The 21,524-nt window shown below is 39.3% G+C and overlaps 1 protein-coding gene across 2 annotated transcripts; it reads left to right on the top strand.

Annotated features, from left to right (window-relative positions):
* The first annotated feature begins 1,045 nt into the window (after positions 1-1,045).
* ywhae1 (tyrosine 3-monooxygenase/tryptophan 5-monooxygenase activation protein, epsilon polypeptide 1) lies at positions 1,046-18,200 on the top strand. Of its 2 annotated transcripts, XM_043718083.1 has the most exons (6): positions 1,046-1,264; positions 8,828-8,934; positions 9,446-9,652; positions 10,253-10,389; positions 11,845-11,891; positions 15,042-18,200. In XM_043718083.1, the coding sequence occupies exons 1-5, from the start codon at positions 1,067-1,069 to the stop codon at positions 11,850-11,852; spliced, it is 657 nt and encodes a 218-aa protein (XP_043574018.1). In that variant the 5' UTR covers positions 1,046-1,066; the 3' UTR covers positions 11,853-11,891; positions 15,042-18,200. The 2 variants fall into 2 exon arrangements, with proteins under 2 accessions (XP_043574018.1, XP_043574017.1); XM_043718082.1 differs by lacking the exon at positions 11,845-11,891.
* Positions 18,201-21,524: the final 3,324 nt, after the last annotated feature.

Here is a 21,524-nt window from a genome sequence, read left to right as displayed (position 1 = left end):
AGAATTACTCATTTCTAAATTCAGTTTATTGCTTTGATACTTTTGCTGAAGCATGTCATGCTTCCATCATGTCTTAACTTTTATTATAAAATTTGTTTCTTATCTAAATTTGGTCATCTGTCCCATGATTGGGGGTAGAAAAATTTGAAATGTGCCCTCTTGAGTAGATCTCACAACCTTAGTTTGGCACATCAACATGAGGCTGGCATGTGAGAATATTACTTGTATAAATAAAGTCTGTGTGGAGATTTAGGAAGGAATAGATAGAAGGTGCAACCCCCTTCCTTGAAAAAGGATCTGAATGCTAACTGTAAGTTGATTATTGAGTTGAGTATTTGCGGGCATTTGACCAATACAGAGGAACCTCGATTATCTGAAGAGCATGGGTGGGGCATATTTTGTTCGGTTAATCTGATGCCGGATAACACAGCGAAGCATTGGGACCTTATGATCTCGTTCGGATGATCTGAAATTCGGTTAATCGAATGTTGGGTAATCAAGGTTCCTCTGTGTATTGGTGTGGTGAGCTCACTGTTTTATAGGGTGACGATTATGCGATGCTTGTTTGTTCTGGTACTAATTGCAGGCAAAAGCTTGGCCTTGCAGGTAATTGTCTTACTTTGGGATGAAAGTCAGGAAGAGAGGAATATCTGCAAACCAATTCAACTTAAATCCTGTGCTTTTTATGAAAGTGAATGAGATTAATGTCTCTAATTGATATTAAATCAGAGTTCAGTTAAAGGTAACGAATAAAGTTTTGAGTTCATCTGTCATTTATAATAAAATAATATCTGGACCATGAATGGGATACCAGAAATTTAAGCACACTTTGAGCTCAACAAATAAAGGATTGGTTTGGCAATTTGAGTTTAGGCATCTGACATTGGTGAATGCAGTTTTTTTTCCTCTAAATCTGTGCTGTTCTGTAGTATGTTGAAAGTTGGATTTAGAATATTATCTGCACTTAGTTCCTCAATAAAGAAGTCTGAATGATCTTAACAAATACTTAATGTATGAGTTATCACTAGTTACTTGATTTTTTTAATGTTTCTTTCCTGTCACAGAAATGGTGGAATCAATGAAGAAGGTAGCTGGCATGGATGTAGAGTTGACGGTTGAGGAAAGGAATTTACTGTCTGTGGCCTATAAAAATGTGATTGGAGCACGGAGAGCGTCCTGGAGGATAATCAGCAGTATTGAGCAAAAGGAGGAAAACAAAGGTGGAGAGGACAAACTCAAAATGATCCGTGAATACAGAAAAACGGTAAGGCCATAACAAATTGCAGAGTTATAAAACAGCCAGTTTACAAACAACAATTCAGTTGTTTTTGGTAACAGTGTAATTACTGAGCCTGCAAAGGGTTTAAGGTGGTGCTTTCCTTTTTTTTAAAAAAAGCTTCCATTTTGTCGTTAGCTTCCAACAAAATTATGCATGAAAGAAAGTGAAGCAGTAACAAACTAACCTACAGGAAAGGTGACAGAAGGAGTAGCATTCTGGAATGGGCTGATGCTCTTGTCCCACATGTAATTAACTTGTAATATTTGTTTGTGGGTTGGTGTCTTTGGCTTGGCCAGCATTTATTGGCCATCCCTAATTGTTCTTGAGGGTAGCAGTGAGCAATCTTGAACCACTACAATCCTTTGGGTATAGGCACATCCACAGTTCTATTTAGAGCATTCCAGGACTTTTCTGCCCTATGTGATGTTCCTAGAAACCATTAGTAATTTGGTAACTGGAAGTGTAATTAAAGCAATTTTGCTGGCAACAACGTAGCTGAGATTTTTTTTTGAAAAGCAGCAGCAATAGACTGTTGTTCTTGAATTATTTTCTAACAAGAACACAAATATGTTCTTGTGTTTAAAAAAATTATTGCAAGGCTTCCATTGCCCAGCAATTCTATGAAGAAAATATCCAAGAACAAGGAAATTGCTGGAAATGCTTAGAAAATCTGACAGCATCTGTGGAGCAAGAATGAGTGTTGAGATATCTGGACAACCTCTGAAAGATTATTGATCTGAAACATTTTTTTTTCTTTGCAGGTGATGCTTGACCAGTGGAATTTTCCAGTATTTTATGGATGATAAATTAATATGCAGTCACTAAATTGTCCTTTTGTTTTCGGTGAAGCAGTGCTGTGTGGTGGTCATAAAATAATTGACTTCTAACCAGAGAGTAACAGTCACTAACTTCTAACAAATGTTGATTTTACAATTTACTTTATCATTCCCAGCCCCCTCACTTGCAACATCTAAATATTCTATTCACCAACTTATCTTGCATATCTGAACATCAGTCAAATAATGAATCCTTTTTTAATCCCCGACTCTTCCTCAATTAGCATACTACACAATTCCTAGTTATGGCACACAAGGTGTATCATGCTGAATGGTCAGCATTGTTAGAGCCCTTTATTCATCCTACAGTGAAGCTTATTGCTTCTATTTTTCACCAAGCATATGATCTGCTAAGTTTGAGTCTTAATACATTAAAAGTCAGTACCATAAACTAATTGCTGATTGGAATTGGATGAAATTGAAACGATTCCCAGTGTTATGTTGCAGATTGTCAGAAAGTTAATTCACTACAGCAACTTACATTTAAGCACTATACAAATGTAAATGAAAATGTCAGAGATATTTCACAGGAATATTATCGACATATTTAACACCAAGCTCTGCAATGTATTACTATAGAACACATGGTCAGAGGTAGATGTTTCCAGAAGGCATTTGACAAGATGCTATATAAAAGGTTATCGTGCAAAGTAAGAGCTCCTGTTGTAAGGATGACATTTGTGGGCGGCACGGTGGCATAGTGGTTAGCACTGCTCCCTCACAGCGCCAGAGACCCGGGTTCAATTCCCGCCTCAGGCGACTAACTGTGTGGAGTTTGCACGTTCTCCCCGTGACTGTGTGGGTTTCCTCCGGGTGCTCCGGTTTCCTCCCACAGTCCAAAGATGTGCAGGTTAGGTGAATTGGCCATGCTAAATTGCCCGTAGTGTTAGGTAAGGGGTAAATGTAGGGGTATGGGTGGGTTACGCTTCGGCGGGTCGGTGTGGACTTGTTGGGCCGAAGGGCCTGTTTCCACACTGTAATGTAATGTAATCTAATCTAATCATGGATAGATTAGCTGGCTGGCAGAATGGAGTAAACTCTGGTGGTATAAATGAGGAATGGAGTCCCACATGGGTCTCTGGGCCCTCAACATTTTGCGTGTTATTTTATCAATGACTTGTGTAAAGAAAATCTCCAAGGTATGTTGGCTAAATTTACAGATCTACAAATGACACTGTGGCTCAATGGTTAGCATTGCTGCCTGTCAGTGCCAGAGATTCAGGTTTGGTTCCACCCTCTGTCTGGAGTTTGCCCACTCTCCCCATGTTTGTGAGAGTTTCCTTCAAGTCCTGTTTTCTTCCACAGTCCAAAGATGTGCAGTTTAGGTAGATTGTCCATGCTGAATTGCCCGCAGTGCCCTGGGGTGCGTGAGCTAGGTGGCTTAGCCATGGGAAATGCAGGGTTAGGAGGGTAGAGGGATCTATCTGGGTGGGATGCTCTTCGAAGGATCGGTGAGGACTCTGAGTGGACTCAAGGGATTCAGTTGTAGGAAACTATGCCATGAAGATGATATACCAAAGGTGTAGAATAATCTGATTTCATGGATAAACAAAAATCTGGCAGGTGGAGCATATAGTGGAAAAATCTGAAGTTCTTTACTTTGGCAGGGAAGATTGAAAAGGTTTAGAAGAGGAACAACTGCCACATTCTAAAGTGTGATCTAAATGCTCCAGTGCTCAAGTCAAAGGCTAATGTAATTATACCTTTGTTATGAGAGAACTTGAACATCAAGGTAAGGATGTAATGCTTCAATTATGAAGAGTATTGATGATCATTCCAGCCGATGTGCAGGTCAGATGAATTGGCCAAGCTAAATTGTCCATGGTGTTAGGTCCATTAGTTGGGGTAAATGTAGGGGAAATGAGTCTGGGTGGGTACTCTTCAGAGGTCAGTGTGGACTTGCTCGGGCAAAGGGCCTGTTTCCACACTCTGGGGAATCTAATCTAAACAGCTTCTGGAATACTGTGTATATTTAAGTGTCCTTAATTTAGGAAGGATGTAATTGCATTATGGGGCAGTTCAGAGGCGGCTTACGAGATTGATACCTGGAGTGAACTGATTATCTTGGGAGGAAAGATTGGACAGGCTGGGCTGATTTGTGAGAAGATCATCCTCAGATGGTGATGACGAGCACAAGGGGACATAGCTTTAAATTGAGGGGTGATAGATAATAGGACAGATGTCAGAGGTTGTTTCTTTACTCACTAATAGGGGCGTGGAATGCCCTGCTTGTAACAGCTGACTCGCCAACTTTAAGGGCATTTAAATGGTCATTGGATAAACATATGGAATTGTTTAGGTTAGATGGACTTCAAATTGGTTCACAGGTCGGCATAACATTGAGGGCCGAAGGGCCTGTAATGTGCTGTAATATTCTATGTTATATTGATTTAAAGTGTATAAAATAATGAACTTGAGGACTTGGGCACAGAAAAGATGTTTGTTCCTGTGGGCTGTGTTCCCTTTAATTTTTCCCAACACGTGGACCTCTGAGGTCTGTGGCTGACTGCAACTTCCACAATTGGATGTTGAAGTATCCTGCATGGGGTTTTTAACTATGGCTAAACCACCTAACTTGCACATCCCTGGACACTGGGATGGTTTTTATTTTAGCATGGCTAATCCTTCTAACCTGTATATCTTTGGACTGTGAAAACAAACCCAAACAGGCGCGGGGAGAAAATGCAACATTAACACAGACAGTCCCCTAAGCCTGGAATTGAAGCTGGGTCCCTGGCCCTGTGAGACAGCAGTGCTAACTGCTGTGCCACCAGGTTGCCTAAGATCGCATTCCGACACTGTAGAAAGAGACTATTTGGCCTATTGAGTCTGTAACAACCCTCTGAAGAAGCACATGGAGGGAAGGCTAAGTTAAAGTTGGGGTTTTCAGAAGTTGGTATAAATGGGATAGCACAAGTCGCAAACTGATGTCCAGTTAAACAAGGCTAGAGATGATTGGGTAGACTATTAGAAATAAAAACAGGATTAAACTGTTCAGCCCCTTGAGTCTGCTCCACCATTCAATTGGATTGTGGCTGTACAATAGGAAGGCTGTTCATGTTTCTATACTATATATGTTTAATGTAGTGTTAAGTTATTGCTGGTAGCTATATAGCCACTGATGCCTGTGGGTGGATTCAGATGATCATTCCAGATAAACCTATGTCACAAAAGCATAATGCTATTTTCCGCCATTGAAATTGGAAATCACTAATTCTTAAGTGAATTAAGTTGGGATTTAATATTGATTTTTAAGTTAGGTTTGTAATTTATGGATTGCAAATTAATTCGCCAGTTGTAATTTTTGCTAGAGAAAAGCCACAGTTGAGATAGTGGGAGTTTCCCAAGGATTGGCATTAGGGCCCTGCTCTCTCTGATATATAGTATTAACAATTCAGGCTTTGGTATGTAGAGAATATACTTTCACATTTGATCATTTGCAGTTGATACAAGTCTTGGAAGTCATGAATTCTGAGGAGGATGGTGTGGAACTTCAAAAGCACGTAGAATGTTGGAATGAGTGGATTAGTGACATTCAGCAAAATGATTTTGGTGAAAGGAACAAGGACAAAGAATATAAAGGGTGTAATTCTCAAGGGGGTACAGAAACATTGGGTGTGTAAATTATTGAAGGTGGCAGGGTAGGTTGTTCTAAACATACAGATTCCTAAGCTTTATGAAAAGGGGCACTGGTTATAGAAGTAAATAAATTGTGCACTAGTTGACCTCCCTGAACCATTGCTGGTTCTAGGTACTACATTTTAGGAAAGATGTGAAGGCATTGAGAGAAGATCCACAAGAAAAGTCCCACATGTGAGGGGGCCTTAGTTATGTAGACCTATTAGAAAAACTTGAAACTCTGTCTTGAAGTTTTCTTCAAGACAAGATTTGATTGAGATGTTCAAAATCAAGCAGTTGGGGCCTTGTACATAGGGAACAACTTTCCTATTGGAGAAAGGGACAAGCACCGAAGTGTGCCGGTTGAAAGTAATTCTCAAAAGAGCATAATGCTGACATGAAGAAAAACTCTGGATCTGGAACTATGCCTGAGGCAGGTTTGGTTGAGGCTTTCAAGAGGGAATTAGATATCTGGGAAGGAAGAATGTGCTGAGTTCGAGTGGCTTCAAACAATTACAACAATAGCCAGCACAGACACAACTGACTGGCCTCATGCTGAACCTTTGAGAAAAATCAGTGTTCTAATACCATTCCTCCAACAGTGAGTAAAATGAGTCCAAGGATCAGGCCATGTTCTCCAACGCCAACCTCTACTAATTAAAATAATGACGCATTCAAATTGACCAGTACTACAAATTGGATCAGCCTTGATTTTGTTTTTTCTTCTAGTCAGTATCAGTTAAATGATTGAGAGTATCCTCTTACCAGTGCTAAGAAACATGAGGATTTGCGCACTCTTCCTAAACAGAATGATGTTCTGTTAGGGAGACTCCGGATACAGTTGTATTGCTGTGTGCAAACTAAAGAGTGCCTTCACACTGAGTTGGTAGAGGCAACATGCTCTTTTAATTAGTTCAACACCAGATTGATCAGTATTTTGAAAGAAAAGTCACTTGATTCTTTGACTTAATTGATTGGATCACATTGAATATTGCTGAATACTTGCCAAATACTGTGCCACCTCATTTCCTGAGATTCAGGATTCTGTCCTGCAAGGGAAGTGAACCTCAGCAGACAGATGACTTTCTTGCTTCCAATATATTCCAAGATCTTTCCACAGTGCATAGGGTTTTGTATGTGATTGATTACCATAATTGTATCAAAGCTTTTCTCAATACTAATATCTAAGTGTTTTTATTTTGGATTTAAAAAATTACAGCTCCATTTGAGGGAGTTTTCCTGCTTTGGAAAAAGTGCTTGAAGCTTTTTTGAGGATTTCACTTTGTTTCTATTTCCCAATATTTAACAGCATCTCTTAGTGATGGTATTAAGTTGATGTCCTCAAAATCTCCACTTAACTTTTTTTAAACAGCATTATTCCCCATTTTCTTTCTCTGACCCATTCCAATTTCTGATCTCATTAGAATGGTATTACAGGACTTCAGCTGAGATTAAGTTCATGACATCAGTTGAGCTCAATTTGGAACTGGGAATACAAAAATTTTGATCTAAACACTTAAGTTTTGGAAATTATTTTTACTTCCCAGGGTTTGCTTTTATTGGAATACAGCCTGAGGAATTTTATTCTGATTTCCTTTCCAGTGAATTTGAAAATAACCTAATGTGAGACTCACTTGGTTTCTCAACTAAAGAACCTTGCTGACATATGCTGTCTTACATGTGTTCTCTGATTCAGCTGAGTGCTGAATTCCAGCATCTGGAGTGCACTAGTCACTAAAATCAATTGGAGCCCCTTGAAGCAACTAAAGCATGGTCTGCCGTTTGAGAATTAAAATCTGCACTCCTGTGTTTTGGTATACACTGAAAAATCTCAGGTTATATTCTCAATGTTGTTATATTTTGGGAACAGCACCAACCTATTCTCTACGCTTTGCATTGTACAAAAATGAACATGGGTAATGTAACTAGCTGTAATGACACAAATTAAGATATACTTGTAAATGCAAATGACTTGTGTAGGTAAAACTGTAGGCAGAGCACTTCAATCATGACTCAAAGGCAGACTTTTAGTGCTGCTTTTGTTTCATGTACTGGTCAAATCAAGTGAATAGCTTTTCTAGGGTAGCACTATCCCCTGAGAAGAGGAAACAAAATCTCCAAATCACTCTAGTTATGAATTGGTATAACTTTTTTTTCCTTCTCGAGTCTTTTCTCTTCCCTGCCCGATTTTTTTTTTTTTGTCTCATGCGCTCTCTCACCACCACATCGTTATTCCACCCCCGCCCCAAAACAAAAACAAAAATCTTGTACTTTGCCAGGTAGTGCCATTAATGCAAGTTCAGGCTTCTTGCAGTTAGGAATGTGACATATGGTGCATTCAATGCTATGATTGCCCAGGAAATGTTTCATCCTTCAGGGGTAAAGTTCCTTCTGCCTAGAAGTACTTTTTATTAACAAAAGGTGTTGCATTTGAGCAACAGTAAACCAAAAGCACTTGGCTAGTATGTTGTGTTCAAGTGAAAAGTTTCCATACCATCCCTCATGTTAGTGCTTCTGTGCTCTTTTCAATATATTTACAGATATACAATGAAAATATGTCATGAGCCCAGTTTACACCATCCATACATCTCAGGTTACTTTATCTGGGTGAACAATCATGATGTTTTGTCTTTGAATTCACATACCTAATTTGTACATTCACACTGAAAATAGCCATGCAGATAGGTTTTGACCAAAAGAATATAAGAACAGAAATAGACCATTTGGCCCATCAAGTCTCCTGTGCCATCTGATTATGGCTGATGTTTTTCTGAATCCCATTCTCCTGCCTGATTCCCATACTAATCAAGAACTTATCTATCTTTTGGCTTAACTGTACTCTGACTTTGCCTCCACAGCTGTCTCTGTAATTAGTTCCAAAGATTTGCCACCCTCTGGCTGAAGAAATTCCTCCTCGTTCCAGTTCTGAGGGGCTGTCCCTTCACTCTGAGGCTGTGCCCTTGGGCCTTAGTTTCTCGCACAAGTGGAAAGATCTTTTCCACATCCGTTCTATTCAAGCCCCTAAGTATTCTAATTTGCAAGTAACTAACTTTTTGGTCTATTGTGAGAGTTGATGTTGTGTTTGTAATTTCAGGTTGAGGATGAACTGAAATCAATTTGTAATGACATTCTGGATGTACTGGATAAACACCTCATTCCTGCTGCCAACACCGGAGAGTCAAAGGTTTTCTACTATAAAATGTACGTACTGGGTATTTTGGGGTATGCTAGATTTCCATGCTGCACTATGCTCACCTGTCACCTCAGAGTTGTGCGCTATTGTTGCACTGTAGATAAAAGTACTATTGTAGTAAAGCAGAATTTATAGGCAAAAATTCATTTCCTCTTCCAGCCAAAGAAAAATACACTAACAAAATAATAGGTGTTCCTAGAATGGTCTGGTCAGTAAAAATCGCTGCTTAAAGTGGTGGTGAAGTAAAAGGCACAAATAGAATTACTGACCTGTGCTGAATTACCTGACCTTGATCAGAGATGTATTTAGGACAACTGCAGTTAGCCAAGTGCCCTAGCTAACAGAGAGAGGGGAAAGAAATTAGCCAAAAATCGAGCTTCTCAGTAATATCTGATAAGTCATTCACCAGTGTTCGGATGAGTCGCTGTGTGCCCTTGCTTTGCTTTGAACTATATTATAGTTAACAAACCATTCGTTAGTTGTTGCGACTGGTCTTATTGTCCTTTGTTCTAATTACAGGAAAGGTGATTACCACAGGTATCTGGCAGAGTTTGCAACAGGGAATGACAGGAAGGAGGCAGCAGAAAACAGCCTGGTTGCATACAAGGCGGCTAGTGATATTGCAATGACAGAACTTCCACCAACACACCCCATTCGCTTAGGCCTTGCTTTGAATTTCTCTGTATTCTACTATGAAATTCTCAACTCTCCTGACCGTGCCTGCAGGTATGTACACAGTATGCATAAAAACTAGAACAACAGATATTTAGGTTTCCAGTTGTAGCCTTCTCTCCTAAGGTTGCTGAGCCACATTAGATTACCTCTGCTACCTTATTGGAGTAACCATATTTGTAAAGACAGGGAAGAGAGCCTACGCTTCAACTATGGTGGGCAAATTGTCAACCTAGTCCTAAGTTAAGGTTTAGATCACCTCTGGGCAAATACTTCAATGAAGTACTGGAGAGCTACAATTTTAGACACTATCCTTTGAAGATGTTAAACTGAAGTCCTGTCTTAATCCTGTGGGTTGGTAGGTGTTAAGTGAATGTTAAAAGATTCTGTCGACATTTTCAAGGGATTTCTGATGGTGACCTGGCTAACGTCCCTCATGCAGATTTGCCAAAACAGATTAATGGGCTATTCATCTCCAATGTGGGAGGTAGCTAATGCATAATGGTTACAGTTTTTATCCAATGAACCACCATACTGAAATCGGTAAGACTGAATATTAACTGTTGAGACTGAAATGCTAAGTGCTAGTCTGGGTTTTCAAATGTAGTTAAGTTAGCTGAAGCACCAATATAAAAAATCATTTTCACCCCACAGATTGGCAAAGGCAGCATTTGATGATGCAATTGCGGAACTGGACACCTTGAGTGAAGAAAGCTACAAGGACTCTACACTCATTATGCAGTTGTTACGTGACAACTTGACACTATGGACTTCAGACATGCAGGGAGATGGTACGTAACCAGCAAATACTTCTGATTTCCACAGAACCATATCTTTTTATTTGCTAAATGCAATCAGTTCCCTTTTTTGTATTGCCTCGGTGTTCTTCGTCCTCAGCCCACTGACACCAATACATTGGTGGGAGGGGGTATCTCATTCTTTTGGGGGTATTTCAATCTGTGCCCCAGAAGCTGAGGAGATTCTTCAGGATTTCTTGTCTGCACTTGTCCATGCATATCAAATAATTATTGCCAAAGTAGTGGAAGGCTTTTTGATGCGTGGGATATTTCATTTGTGAGTGTATTCAAAGGGAAATAGAAAATAAATAAGATGAGCTATTGAATCTCTTCTGCATTACCTTGCTGTCTAATCAAACAAAATGTCTGCTGATTATCTGGGAGAATTGTGTTCTAATCTGATCAAAGGACTCAACCAGTTGGAATTGAACTTGGCCCAACTCAACTTTTAACATTTGGAAGGGTTGAAACTTTGACTCTGCTGGGCATATAATCAGGATTAAGTCATTGAGCCACTCAAGTCTGCTGTTGAGCCTGGAGTCCATGAAAATGTTTTCAAGTCTAAGCTTCCGATTCTCCCCTTGCTGTGAATATGTGCTTTATTCCCTATTCTGAAAGAGTTTTTTCTTGTTGATTATTGTCTAGCTGTTTGGGAACTGTAGAAGACTTAGTCTTCACAGAGTATACCTACTTTATGTAACCTGAGACCAGATTATACCATCCTCGTACCATGTGCTGGTGCTCTCAATTCAGATATCGTGGGTTCTGATCAGAGAGAGAGCTTGGTCGTGTGGAGTTAATGGTGAACTTTGTTTAATCTGCTAAATAGCGCTTTGGTGAGCACTCAGTTTCATCATATGATTTCTACAATTGGATTTGAGAATTTACCAAAATAGACAAAACAATGAAATTGCAATTTATCTTTGCCTTGTCTGAGGATGAGTTCAGATAGCATTTACAACATGTTGATTATGGATGAAGTATCCTTTTAAAGCAGAACTACCTCAGCTTTTGTCTGAATTTGAGTTTAATCAATTCTAATTTGAGGTTTCAGTTCCAATATAACTTGGGAGTCAGTGTGACACTATATATCGTGCTTTTATTTCCTGTCCCAATGCACCATATTCTTTTAGTTGTTTCCTGTGCTCTAGTATAGAGACAACTTTTACCTGTGGGAACAAACAAACATAGGCCTTAATGGTATTGACTAACGATATTGTCTGCATTTGGCAGTTTCTCCACTAATTGTTGCTGAATGAATGATCGCTTTCTGAGCCCAGGTGACATAAGTTGACATTGTGAAAAGCAGTCCCAATAACCATACATCTTCCCATTTCATTGAGGATTCTCCTGTTTCACTTATGTTCCATTTGTTATGTACTGTTTCATTTTCCTCTTTAGTATTCACATTCCTGTTTTTTCTTCCATTCCTTTCTCCTTCCTGAATAGATTCCTAAAGGATATGAACCATTCATTCCCCCTGTAAACTGTACTTTGTAAGTCATTGAGAATGCCAAGCATTTGTCATATCATGAGATGTCACAATACCATTTTAAAGTTAAGTTTTCATGATGTATTGTTAGGGCCTTATCCCAGAGAAAATGGTGTCACTGTTGGGGCAAATGTCAGTCAGTTGCTGAATCTGGCCTATTTTGTGATTCTTATTGTATTAGCTCATTGGGGCATTTGAGCCTTGTGTGCTGTATCTTGATAAACTATTTGAAGCTGGCAAATGAAATTCAGGTATTTCCTGTGCTTCTGCCCTTCTAGAATCTACTTTAAAATGACATCATCAGAGTTGTGGGGTGTGGTGGAATGTGCTAGTATGCCCTTAGTTTTGGGTGGCTCAGATTTGGGAAAGAAAGCATCACAATGTACAGCAGAAAAAAAAGCCCCACTCCATCACTAACTTTTAACTCCACAGAAACCAAGGCCAGTAAGAAGAAGGACATTTTTAATCTTGGATTTGTGGTTTTCATATTTATCTGGTATTGTGACATCTGCCTCAACTTTGAATTAACCTGTGTGGCTTGTCTCACAGCTAGGTCTGCCTCAGCATTCTAAAAGTATTGGCATACTCTGATGCATTTTAACAAGTGGGCATGTTTGGACTTCAGTTTGTGGTTTCAGCTGCTTGTGAATTTCTGTGGTGTTGTAGTTTGTCACAATCGGCATACAACAGACTGGGATAATAATGCCCTGCATCATGGCTGTTTTCATTGGGACCTTATAGTTTCATGGTGATGTAGAAGAGTAGTTGACTTCTGAATCTGGTTATGAGGTACTTAATTCACTTGTCCCTTGCTTGAGCTTGGTCGATTGAAACATTGGGTGAAGTATCTCTGTTAGGCCTAGTCCAATTCAAACTATTTTCATTGCCCCCATCCCTGTCAAAGGGAGGTTACCACCAGCACACTGAAGTAGAATTCTAAAAAATCTTTCCAAGTCCATAGTGTTTCATTGCAAATGATCATGTTGTGCTAAGGCACACCAGCTGTCAAACCTTTGAGCATTTGTGTGTGCCCAAATGACCATGGAGTACTTGAGCTCTGAGCTGAAGAGGGTAGTCTGACACCCTCGCCAACCAACATTTGAAGTCTATGCAATAAAATCCTATGCTTAATTTCCCTGACTTCTGCAACCCCCAGTTTAATGCAGCATGCAGTATAGCAGACTCTATCCACACAGCATCAGTTACATTTAATTCACTCCAGCGCACATTTGCATCAGTGTGACACTGTTCATGTCAGTTGTCATTAAATTGTCTGGCAAACCCGGAATTGTAAACAGACTCATGCTTTGTATTTTCCAGCAGTGGGGCTACAAATAATCAGTTTCACATGCAAGGCCTGTTTCATTGTTTTTGACTAGATTGAAATGTAGCTCCCAGAGTTGGGACACTATCTGGTGTACAACCTTTGAATTTGATTTTGATGAATGGGGCTTTGTTTTCTTTGGTATCAGTCTGGTCAGTCTCTTTCCTACATGTTGAAAATAGTTTTAATCCATGCATTGCCCACAATTGGTACTTGAGCTCTGGACCTAGTAAAATACAAAAGATGGTGGTGTACAGTACTTCTAAAGCTGTGGTTCTTGAATTTAAGATCTCTCTCTGATATCTCCGACCTATTCAAGTAATTTGTTTAGCTAATGATTGGCTGAGTTACTGCTATAGCTTTTAGATCATGACTTTGCAATTTAGAAGCACTGGAATTAAACCAATGCAATAGCTTTGATATTCCAGATATCTGTTTCCCTTTAGCAAGGGAAGAAAAATTTGCTTTTGTTTTAACCGATATTCAGGTGCTTTTTTTGGTGGGAGTGAAAGTGTAAAATTTATCAACCTCAATTTCTGGAATTTAAAATGACACTGCAAATAGTACCAATATTTAGCTTAGAGATAATGCATAACCTAATTCAAGCAACCATTGCTTTGTGCTATTTTCAGATGATAAAACATGCTTAAAAGCAGTTTGAATTGTTGATGCAAGTCACATTTCCTGCTCCTGCAGCAAGTATTCAGGCATTAGAAGTTGTCCCCTGTTTTGCTCCACAGTGAGGCAAGCCCAAAAATTTTTAAGATGAAATCAAAACAGCAGCTTGCTGAGTCAAATTCTTCCTAGGTAGTAATTCTGATACCTCCCTCTGCTTCTAGATAAACTTTTCATTGTGGAAAGTTTGACTAAAATCCAAGTCATGAACTAGAGTTATGAGAAGTTTGAGGAATTGGTATTCTGCGTGTCTCTCCTTGTACACATCTTTGGCTGGAATTATTGGGAATGGGATGTGTGCCTCTGTAATGAATGACAGAAAAGGTTTCCTAAAGGGAGTGAGTGACTTTCTAGAAGATTATCATTACCTACCTCGATCTTGTATGGGAAAGCAGATTGTACTTGTGAGCTTCCATCCTGTTCTATTCTAACTGGTATTAATCCATTCCAAAGTAAGCTGGCTAATGCCTATGTTACAGTAACACACAGGTTGCTTTTTAATGAAGAAATTTGTGGCCTCTAGTCCCATTATTGAAAAATGCATTTGCTAATGCTTGAGGTGTAGCATCCACCAGATTTTCCAAACGCTGTCATTTCTGGTCTGAACATGGCAACAAGAATTTAGAGTCTGACAGTTCCCTGTCTGCTTTTTGCTTGTGGAGCTGAATACACATTCTCCAAAGCCTTGTTTTGAATGCAGTTTTTACTAGAATTTATGTTTTTAGAATAATTGAACTGAGTAGATCTGTTTATATATTCATTTCTGCCCTGACATGCTCTTCCAGTTGAGGCTTTATGTCTGAGTGATATGTCAAACTCTCCTATGACCTGGTCATACATGCTGATCATTATTCATCATCCTGGCTTTTTAGGGGTGGTGTGATGCATACTGATCACCTTTTTAAAACAAAAGCTTATTAGCTGAACCAAGTTAGAATCCAGCTCACTTCTCAGGATTGAAAAGCAACAAAGCCCTAAGTGGAAGGTGGGTTGGGGCAAATTGACCATGGCTTTAGTCACTGGAATGCAACAGCCTATGTTGAAAAAGCTGCATGTTATCCGTGAAAGCTGCTGCTGAGGAGTATGTAGCTGGTGTTTAATTGTGCAGCGGGTGTGTAAATTAATTATCTATCTTACTTCATTCCTTTTGTACAGGTGAGGAACCGTGTAAAGATGTGGTGCAAGATGTTGATGACGACAATCAGTGAGAAGACATGGCGAATGAGAAGACCCTGTCTGCCCCTCTCCTGTCCCTCCCTACAGTCCTAGTCCAAGCTGAGAACCAGTAAATTTGATGTTGGTGCTGGACCTCAGAATTAGCTATGTGCCCATTTGGGTTCCGAGGATTATTTTTGTTTTTTATTTTATTTTTTACTTGGTTAAAATAAAATCTAAAAGCAATGCTGTCTCTCTATGGATGTTTAACTGGGACCTGCTTTCTTGACTAGCTACCATAATTCTTTGGAAATTGTTTTGAAACAACTGTTCAATTCTACTTAATGCAGCTTTATGAATAGTTCATGCCTGCACTTTTTTTAACCACTTGAGATCTGAGCATTCAATTTTAATTGCTGGTTGGTCATGAATTGCAAAGAATGACAACCGAACCAGTGTGCTGTGAGCACCACCCTCTGCCCCCCAAAAAAAACCCTTTTAAGTGTGTTGTGCATCTTGCACACCAAATCTTCTTAGCGACTGCATGCTGTTGGTTTGCTTATTTTTATTCCCCAGAAAAAATACTTGCAGCGATTAGTGTGGCTAAACAAATAAAACTGTATTTGTGAGCAGTTAAGTAGCTTGCTCTGAAAGTCTGTGAGCCTGATGTGCAGTGTTTTTCTTCAGTGCTTTTGATCCTAAGGATAGCAGATGACAGTTACAATCCATAGATAGTCCTTTGCTGTTTTTTTGTCCATCCTGGCAGAGCAGGTCGTGTTTGAGCTGCTGTTGAAGCCTGCATGCTTAAAACAAGTTTTGGTTTTTTCCTACCCACTCCTCCTTTTTCTCCCTACCCCTTCTCTTTCTCTCTTTGTTCAGTATGTGTAACTTGAAGCTAATTTGTACTACTGGATATATCTGACTGGAGCCACCGATACAGATCTGTATCCTTCTTACTGAAACACAGCATGGATTAATATTAAACTTAAATAAAAGAACCTAAATTAAGATCTCTTGCTGTTTATCCTGTCTGTGACTCTGCGTTGCCTGTTTGTTTTACAGACTTTGAAAAGAGAACACAGTGATTAGGAAGATTAAATGAAAGGAGGAGTGTTGCTGTTCAGTATATTACGAATACTCTTGATTTTGGTGCCAGAATTGGAAGCAAGATTGTAGGGAGTGAGAAAAGTAAGAGAACCTTTTTGGTGTTAGTTAAACTGACTTGCAGAAAATATTCTTTTGGAAAGTTGGTATTAGCTGGCAGTAGTTTTGGTCATTGGTATAATTTGAAGAATCCAGTGCAGCCTAGTCTCCTCCACTACATCCTGGCTATTGTACCAGGTTGATTTTTGAGATGAAGCAATTATTGTCCTCTCCCGAAACAATTAGTTGGTTTTGCTTTCAGTTTTACTGATGTCAGCAATCGTTTGCTACTTTACCAAAAATTCTGAAGTGTATAAAATGGAGCAAGTTTTGTCCTTGTCCCAGGCAGTTGCACCATCTCTTTAGCAATGCTATTCGATAGTAATTGAATGGGTTACCTTCTTTCCTTAGCTTAGGAATCTCAGTGGATTTAGCAGAACTTCAGCCAAAACCTCAATATCCAGTGACCATTTAATGTCTGAGGTAATGATCCCTTCAATCAGACACCAGCTGGAAAACATGTTCAAAAACTTGAGCAGAATCTTGCCCCTGATCTGTCTGCATTGGATTGTCCCTCTAGGAATTGTTTATGAATCTGAGCTACCAAATCAAATACAATAAGTACATATCACACATTTGATAAATTACAAATGCTTATTTTCCCCACTAAATCAATCTATTGTGAAGTAACTGTCAAATAATTGCTGAAAAGAAAGGAGGAGCACTGATCTTGGAGTGGTACTGCAAGGACTATAGATTACAACAATTAAAGCTGTGATTAATTTTTCAGCAAAATGTCTTCAAAGGAGAGCAGGTCAGTTAATGGTTGGAGACCCCTTCCTTACAGCCTGCGAATAAGCTGTCTCCTTGATGAGTTGTTGGAAAAGCAGCCCAGGAAAAATAAAGCAAGTGCAAGCAACCAGACTAGAGAACAGAATGGAGATTTGAGAGCCCAGCTGAAATAAAGTCAAAAGATACTGGTTGCCAAAATGTATGTGTAGTTTTGAGAATGATGGTAGTCACCTAGCAAGGGCAATGTTGGTGGAGTGTTTCAATACTTAAGGTTTTAAAGCAAATAGTGTGGAAAAAATACCAGCGAACCTTTCAGCTAGAGATCACATAATTAGTAATCAATGATCTGAGTATTAGTCTATTTCAGCTGAGTAGCAGACATAAATATCAAAATACTCAGTAAATGGAGGAGCAATGCTAGGTAGATGGAAAATTGAATTTCTCTCAATTTGAGTGGTATACTAGATAATTGGTAACTAAATTATTATTTAAGAGTTGAACTCTGAATGAAAGCTGTAGACCAGTAAATTTAATATCAATGGATCGTATTTGGAAGATGGCTATGGGTATAAAGCAAGGCTCGAATGCAACATCATTCTAGGAAAGAACTACTGGTGTTAGAAGATAATTTGATGTGTAGATCAGGAAAGTGTCATTGAGATCTTTTTCAGAGAGCTTAATATTTGAATGATTTATCACCACAAAGAAGTAGATTGGAGATATAAAAGTATAACTGAGGACTTTTCAGGTAGTGAGAGAATTTCATTGAGTCTTTTGCCAATGATTAACATTGTTTCTGTAAAGCATGCTGATTTTCTCTAATTTCCCAAAACCTTTATATACTTGTTCCACTGTCTTTGAATATGGTTAAATTTTCTCTATTTTTGCCCATAAAATTTTTGCCATTTAAGTTTCACTCCTTGAAAGGAATTTGTTCAGCTTACAAGTTCTTGGCTGTCCACTTAGTTTTGTTTCCATTATCTTTAATTTTTTGACCATTGGTCACTGACATTCCCCATCTGTGTTCCTGTTTGATATTTTCACCACCTGTTTTCCTGACATGATCTATTGCTATAATTGATCGTAATTGTTCTAATTTTTTCAGCCCTGGCCTCCTGCGACTTATTGCAAATGAGCAATGACTTATTTCCATGAGCATTGCCACCAGTGATCCACTGTAGTATGTTGTGTAACACTTACTGTAATTAAACAAAATGTTCTCAACTTCTTGTGCAGTGGTGAGATTACTCATTTGTCTGAGTATAGTAAATAAAGTTACGGGTACCAAAATGGTAAACAAGATACTTAAGATTCGTAAGGGACTAAAATATGTAGTATATATTAAATAACAGGATCTAAAGAGTTGGTGCTATATTTGAGTATGCTAAACAACTAGAATGAAGCTGCAATGTAAGATATTTGCAGTGTTAGCTTCAAGCTCAATTAAGAAAACGTCACTTGCTATTTTATCAAGTTTTTAAGAAAAACATTTTCATTGTACTTAAACTAGTGCCTCAAGTAGTGCTTTTTCTCATGATGATCTAACTAATATGCATTTGTACTATCTACCTTGGCTGGTATAGAACAAATTAAATTTCCTTTCAAATTTGCCTACCTTTTCATAGAAGCCACTCTCTGAAGGGATGGCATTGCCCTTGATGGGGTACATGAGTAGGGATTCTGGTTAATTGTTTGGGAAACTGAGACCTAATGCAGATTACTCAAATGTTTATGGGTTAATTGTTCATCTTTTAAAGTGTTCTAATTCTGTTGGGGCAAGTCTTTAAAAATGAGAAGTTGGAAAACTTTTGTCCCAGCGGTGGAATTACGGTATTGGTGAGGTTGACAGTGTGAATCTGGCACAGATATGCTTCTGGAAAGGAGAATGGCACACATTTTGGGGTTACTCCTGACTAGAAACTGTCAAAAGGTTTGACACTGGTATACCCTGTATATTCTGTAACACCAACTCAGAGCACTTCTCTATTTTACAAGGCTAGAATGCTGTTTGCTTCCCTGGGTGCAGCTTCAATGACATAAGTGATTCCATTCAGCACAGAACAGTTTTCTTGATAGATCGACTATCTCCAATATGGACTCACTAATCAGTGTGCCATTGATCAGCAATACCTGGTAACCTATAGGGTTCCTGGCAGCAATTTAACAGCTATTGCTGAACAGAGAGAAATGTTGCCAGAGTTTTTTGCCTTAATACTCATCAGAACAAACATGAATGCAAACTTCAAATCATCACAATTTATGTCTCTGGAGATTAAGATAAATGGGTGTAAGTTTGCTCGCTGAGCTGTAAGATTTGTTTTCAGACATCTTGTCACCATACTAGGTAACATCATCAGTAAGCCTCCAGTGAAGCACTGTTGGTATGGCCTGCTTTTATTTGTGTTTAGGCTTCTTTGGGGTGACGATGTTATTTCCTGTTCTTTTTCTTAGGAGGTTGTAAATGGGATCCAAGTCAATATGTTTTTTGATTCCAGTTGGAATGCCATGCTTCTAGGAATTGTCATGTGGAGCATTGAAACTGTGCCTGAACATGTTTAGATTATCAGCCAAATGATGCTAGCCTTTAAATCCAGTGTTTGCAATGAATTAATGATGGCAGTATTCCAAGTAATGTCAGCATATCAAATTCTTTAATAAAGGCACATATTGATTAGCAGCAGTATAATAAAATAAGCTTAATTGAATGGAAACAGTACAGGTTATAATTCAAAGCAACTGCCAAACCATAACTGTGTTGAAATTGAGACACATGGTACAGAATGTAACCAGTAACTGCCTTGGTTAGAATTTGGATCTGTTCAAAGCTTTAGATGGGTGATGAAGGAACAACAGTACTTTTTGGAAATATTCAGCAGGTCTGGCAACATCGATGAATAAAAACAAATTAACATTTCAGATCCGTTGATCCTTCAGAACTGTTCTGAAGCATGGGTGCTGCCAGACCTGAGTTTTTTCCAGCAATGTTTGTTTTTGTTTCTGACTTCCAGCATCTGTGGACTTTTTGAGATGAAGGAAGTTGTGGTGAGTTGCTGCTTAGCTTTGGTTTTAAATGCACTTTTTCTGCATGAAGCAGGTTGAAGCATTATGCCAGCCAGTGCAATGCATCTTGTTTCGGTGCAGGAGTAAAGGAAGTGGATAAAGCAACTGAAGAGGCATCTTCAAAACAGCAACTGCCTGTGGTACTGACAATGAAATCTCTGGCCTATTTACTGATCCCACTGCAGCACTTCATAGAGGCAAGAGTTGGGAATTAACTAGGAATTACCACATCTACAGAAGATACATGAGTTTCTTCATCTCATCACTGACTTGGCAGCCTTGAAACTTCCATTTCAAGCCACTGAAATCAACCTTCTCCACGTGGTGCTTCTCCCTATGCTCATCACGTTGAGCATCCTTCGTCCTGGGGAAAGAATGAGATCTCTTTATTCAAACTTGCTAATTACCATTCATGCTGTGACTTTTACCATACCCATTTCAGCTAGCACCACAAAGGTAATTGAATCTCTGGGGAAGAACATTGGCCGTTTCCTGTTCTTGCCCTGAGCACACAGGATAACCGGACCTCCTGCATTCAATACTGAGCAGCTACATCAAGTAGGTTCGGAGGCAGTCCTGCAGCATGTTCAGCCCCAAAGGCACTACTTTTGGGGAGCTGATAATTACTGTTGTCACCAATGAGGGATCTGCCCCCTTGTTAAAGGAGTTGCTGAACAGCATTAAAAGTGGTTTGCTTTTAAAAACACTTTTCCGTTATGTCTCTAAAGTGGCATATCACTCTAAGCTGAAGTATGAATGCAGAGTGCCTGGGGTTTTGTGGCTGAAAGATTCCAGTTGATGTGGTAATGTGCAAGATACTTGATGTGAGTTGTTAGGGTGAGCAAGAATTGGATCAGGGAAGTGGTGGGCAAACCTGAGCCTTTGCAACTTGTCAAAGTAAAGCTTGTGTTTTTGAGTGGTTTCTAAAACATTTGCTGTTGTGGCTAAGTGTGGGAGCCACCTGCACGTTTCAATACGTAGAAAAATGGCAGAAGTAGACTATTTGGTACCTTGAATCTGCTCTGCCATTCAATAAGATTCCCAATCCAGATCCTCTGACAGTTCTGCACTTCCTCAGCACTGCCCTTCACACCACCCATACGCACACCGCACTTGCCCATTTGCCCCTAATAGAATCAAACCCTCCCTGAAATATGAATTGTGTAACCTGTTTGGCCCATCCTACTGCAAGAGGATTGGTTCAGTTTCAGTGCTTGCTTCCCTGTACTGAGAGAAACTGACCAGCAGGTGGAGGACTGGTCCCTCTAACATGAACACAACAGTTTGGAAGGAAATTAATGTTTACTTACTCAAACAGATTGTAGAGGATGCGTTCAGAGAGAGCACAGAGTGAAAAGAACAATTTGTATGTGAATTTGGTGTTTTCATCAAGCAGTAGGATGCTTGTTACTTGGCGGATATGTTGGGAAGAGATACTGTTACAGTACAAGTCCATCAGAGCTTTCTCCATTTCCTAGGAAAGAAGGT

The sequence above is a fragment of the Chiloscyllium plagiosum genome, chromosome 28 (assembly GCF_004010195.1).
Source record: "Chiloscyllium plagiosum isolate BGI_BamShark_2017 chromosome 28, ASM401019v2, whole genome shotgun sequence".
Classification (NCBI taxonomy): domain Eukaryota; kingdom Metazoa; phylum Chordata; class Chondrichthyes; order Orectolobiformes; family Hemiscylliidae; genus Chiloscyllium; species Chiloscyllium plagiosum.
The sequence above is the reverse complement of the archived record's forward strand: the minus strand, read 5'-3'. Positions and strand labels throughout refer to the sequence as shown.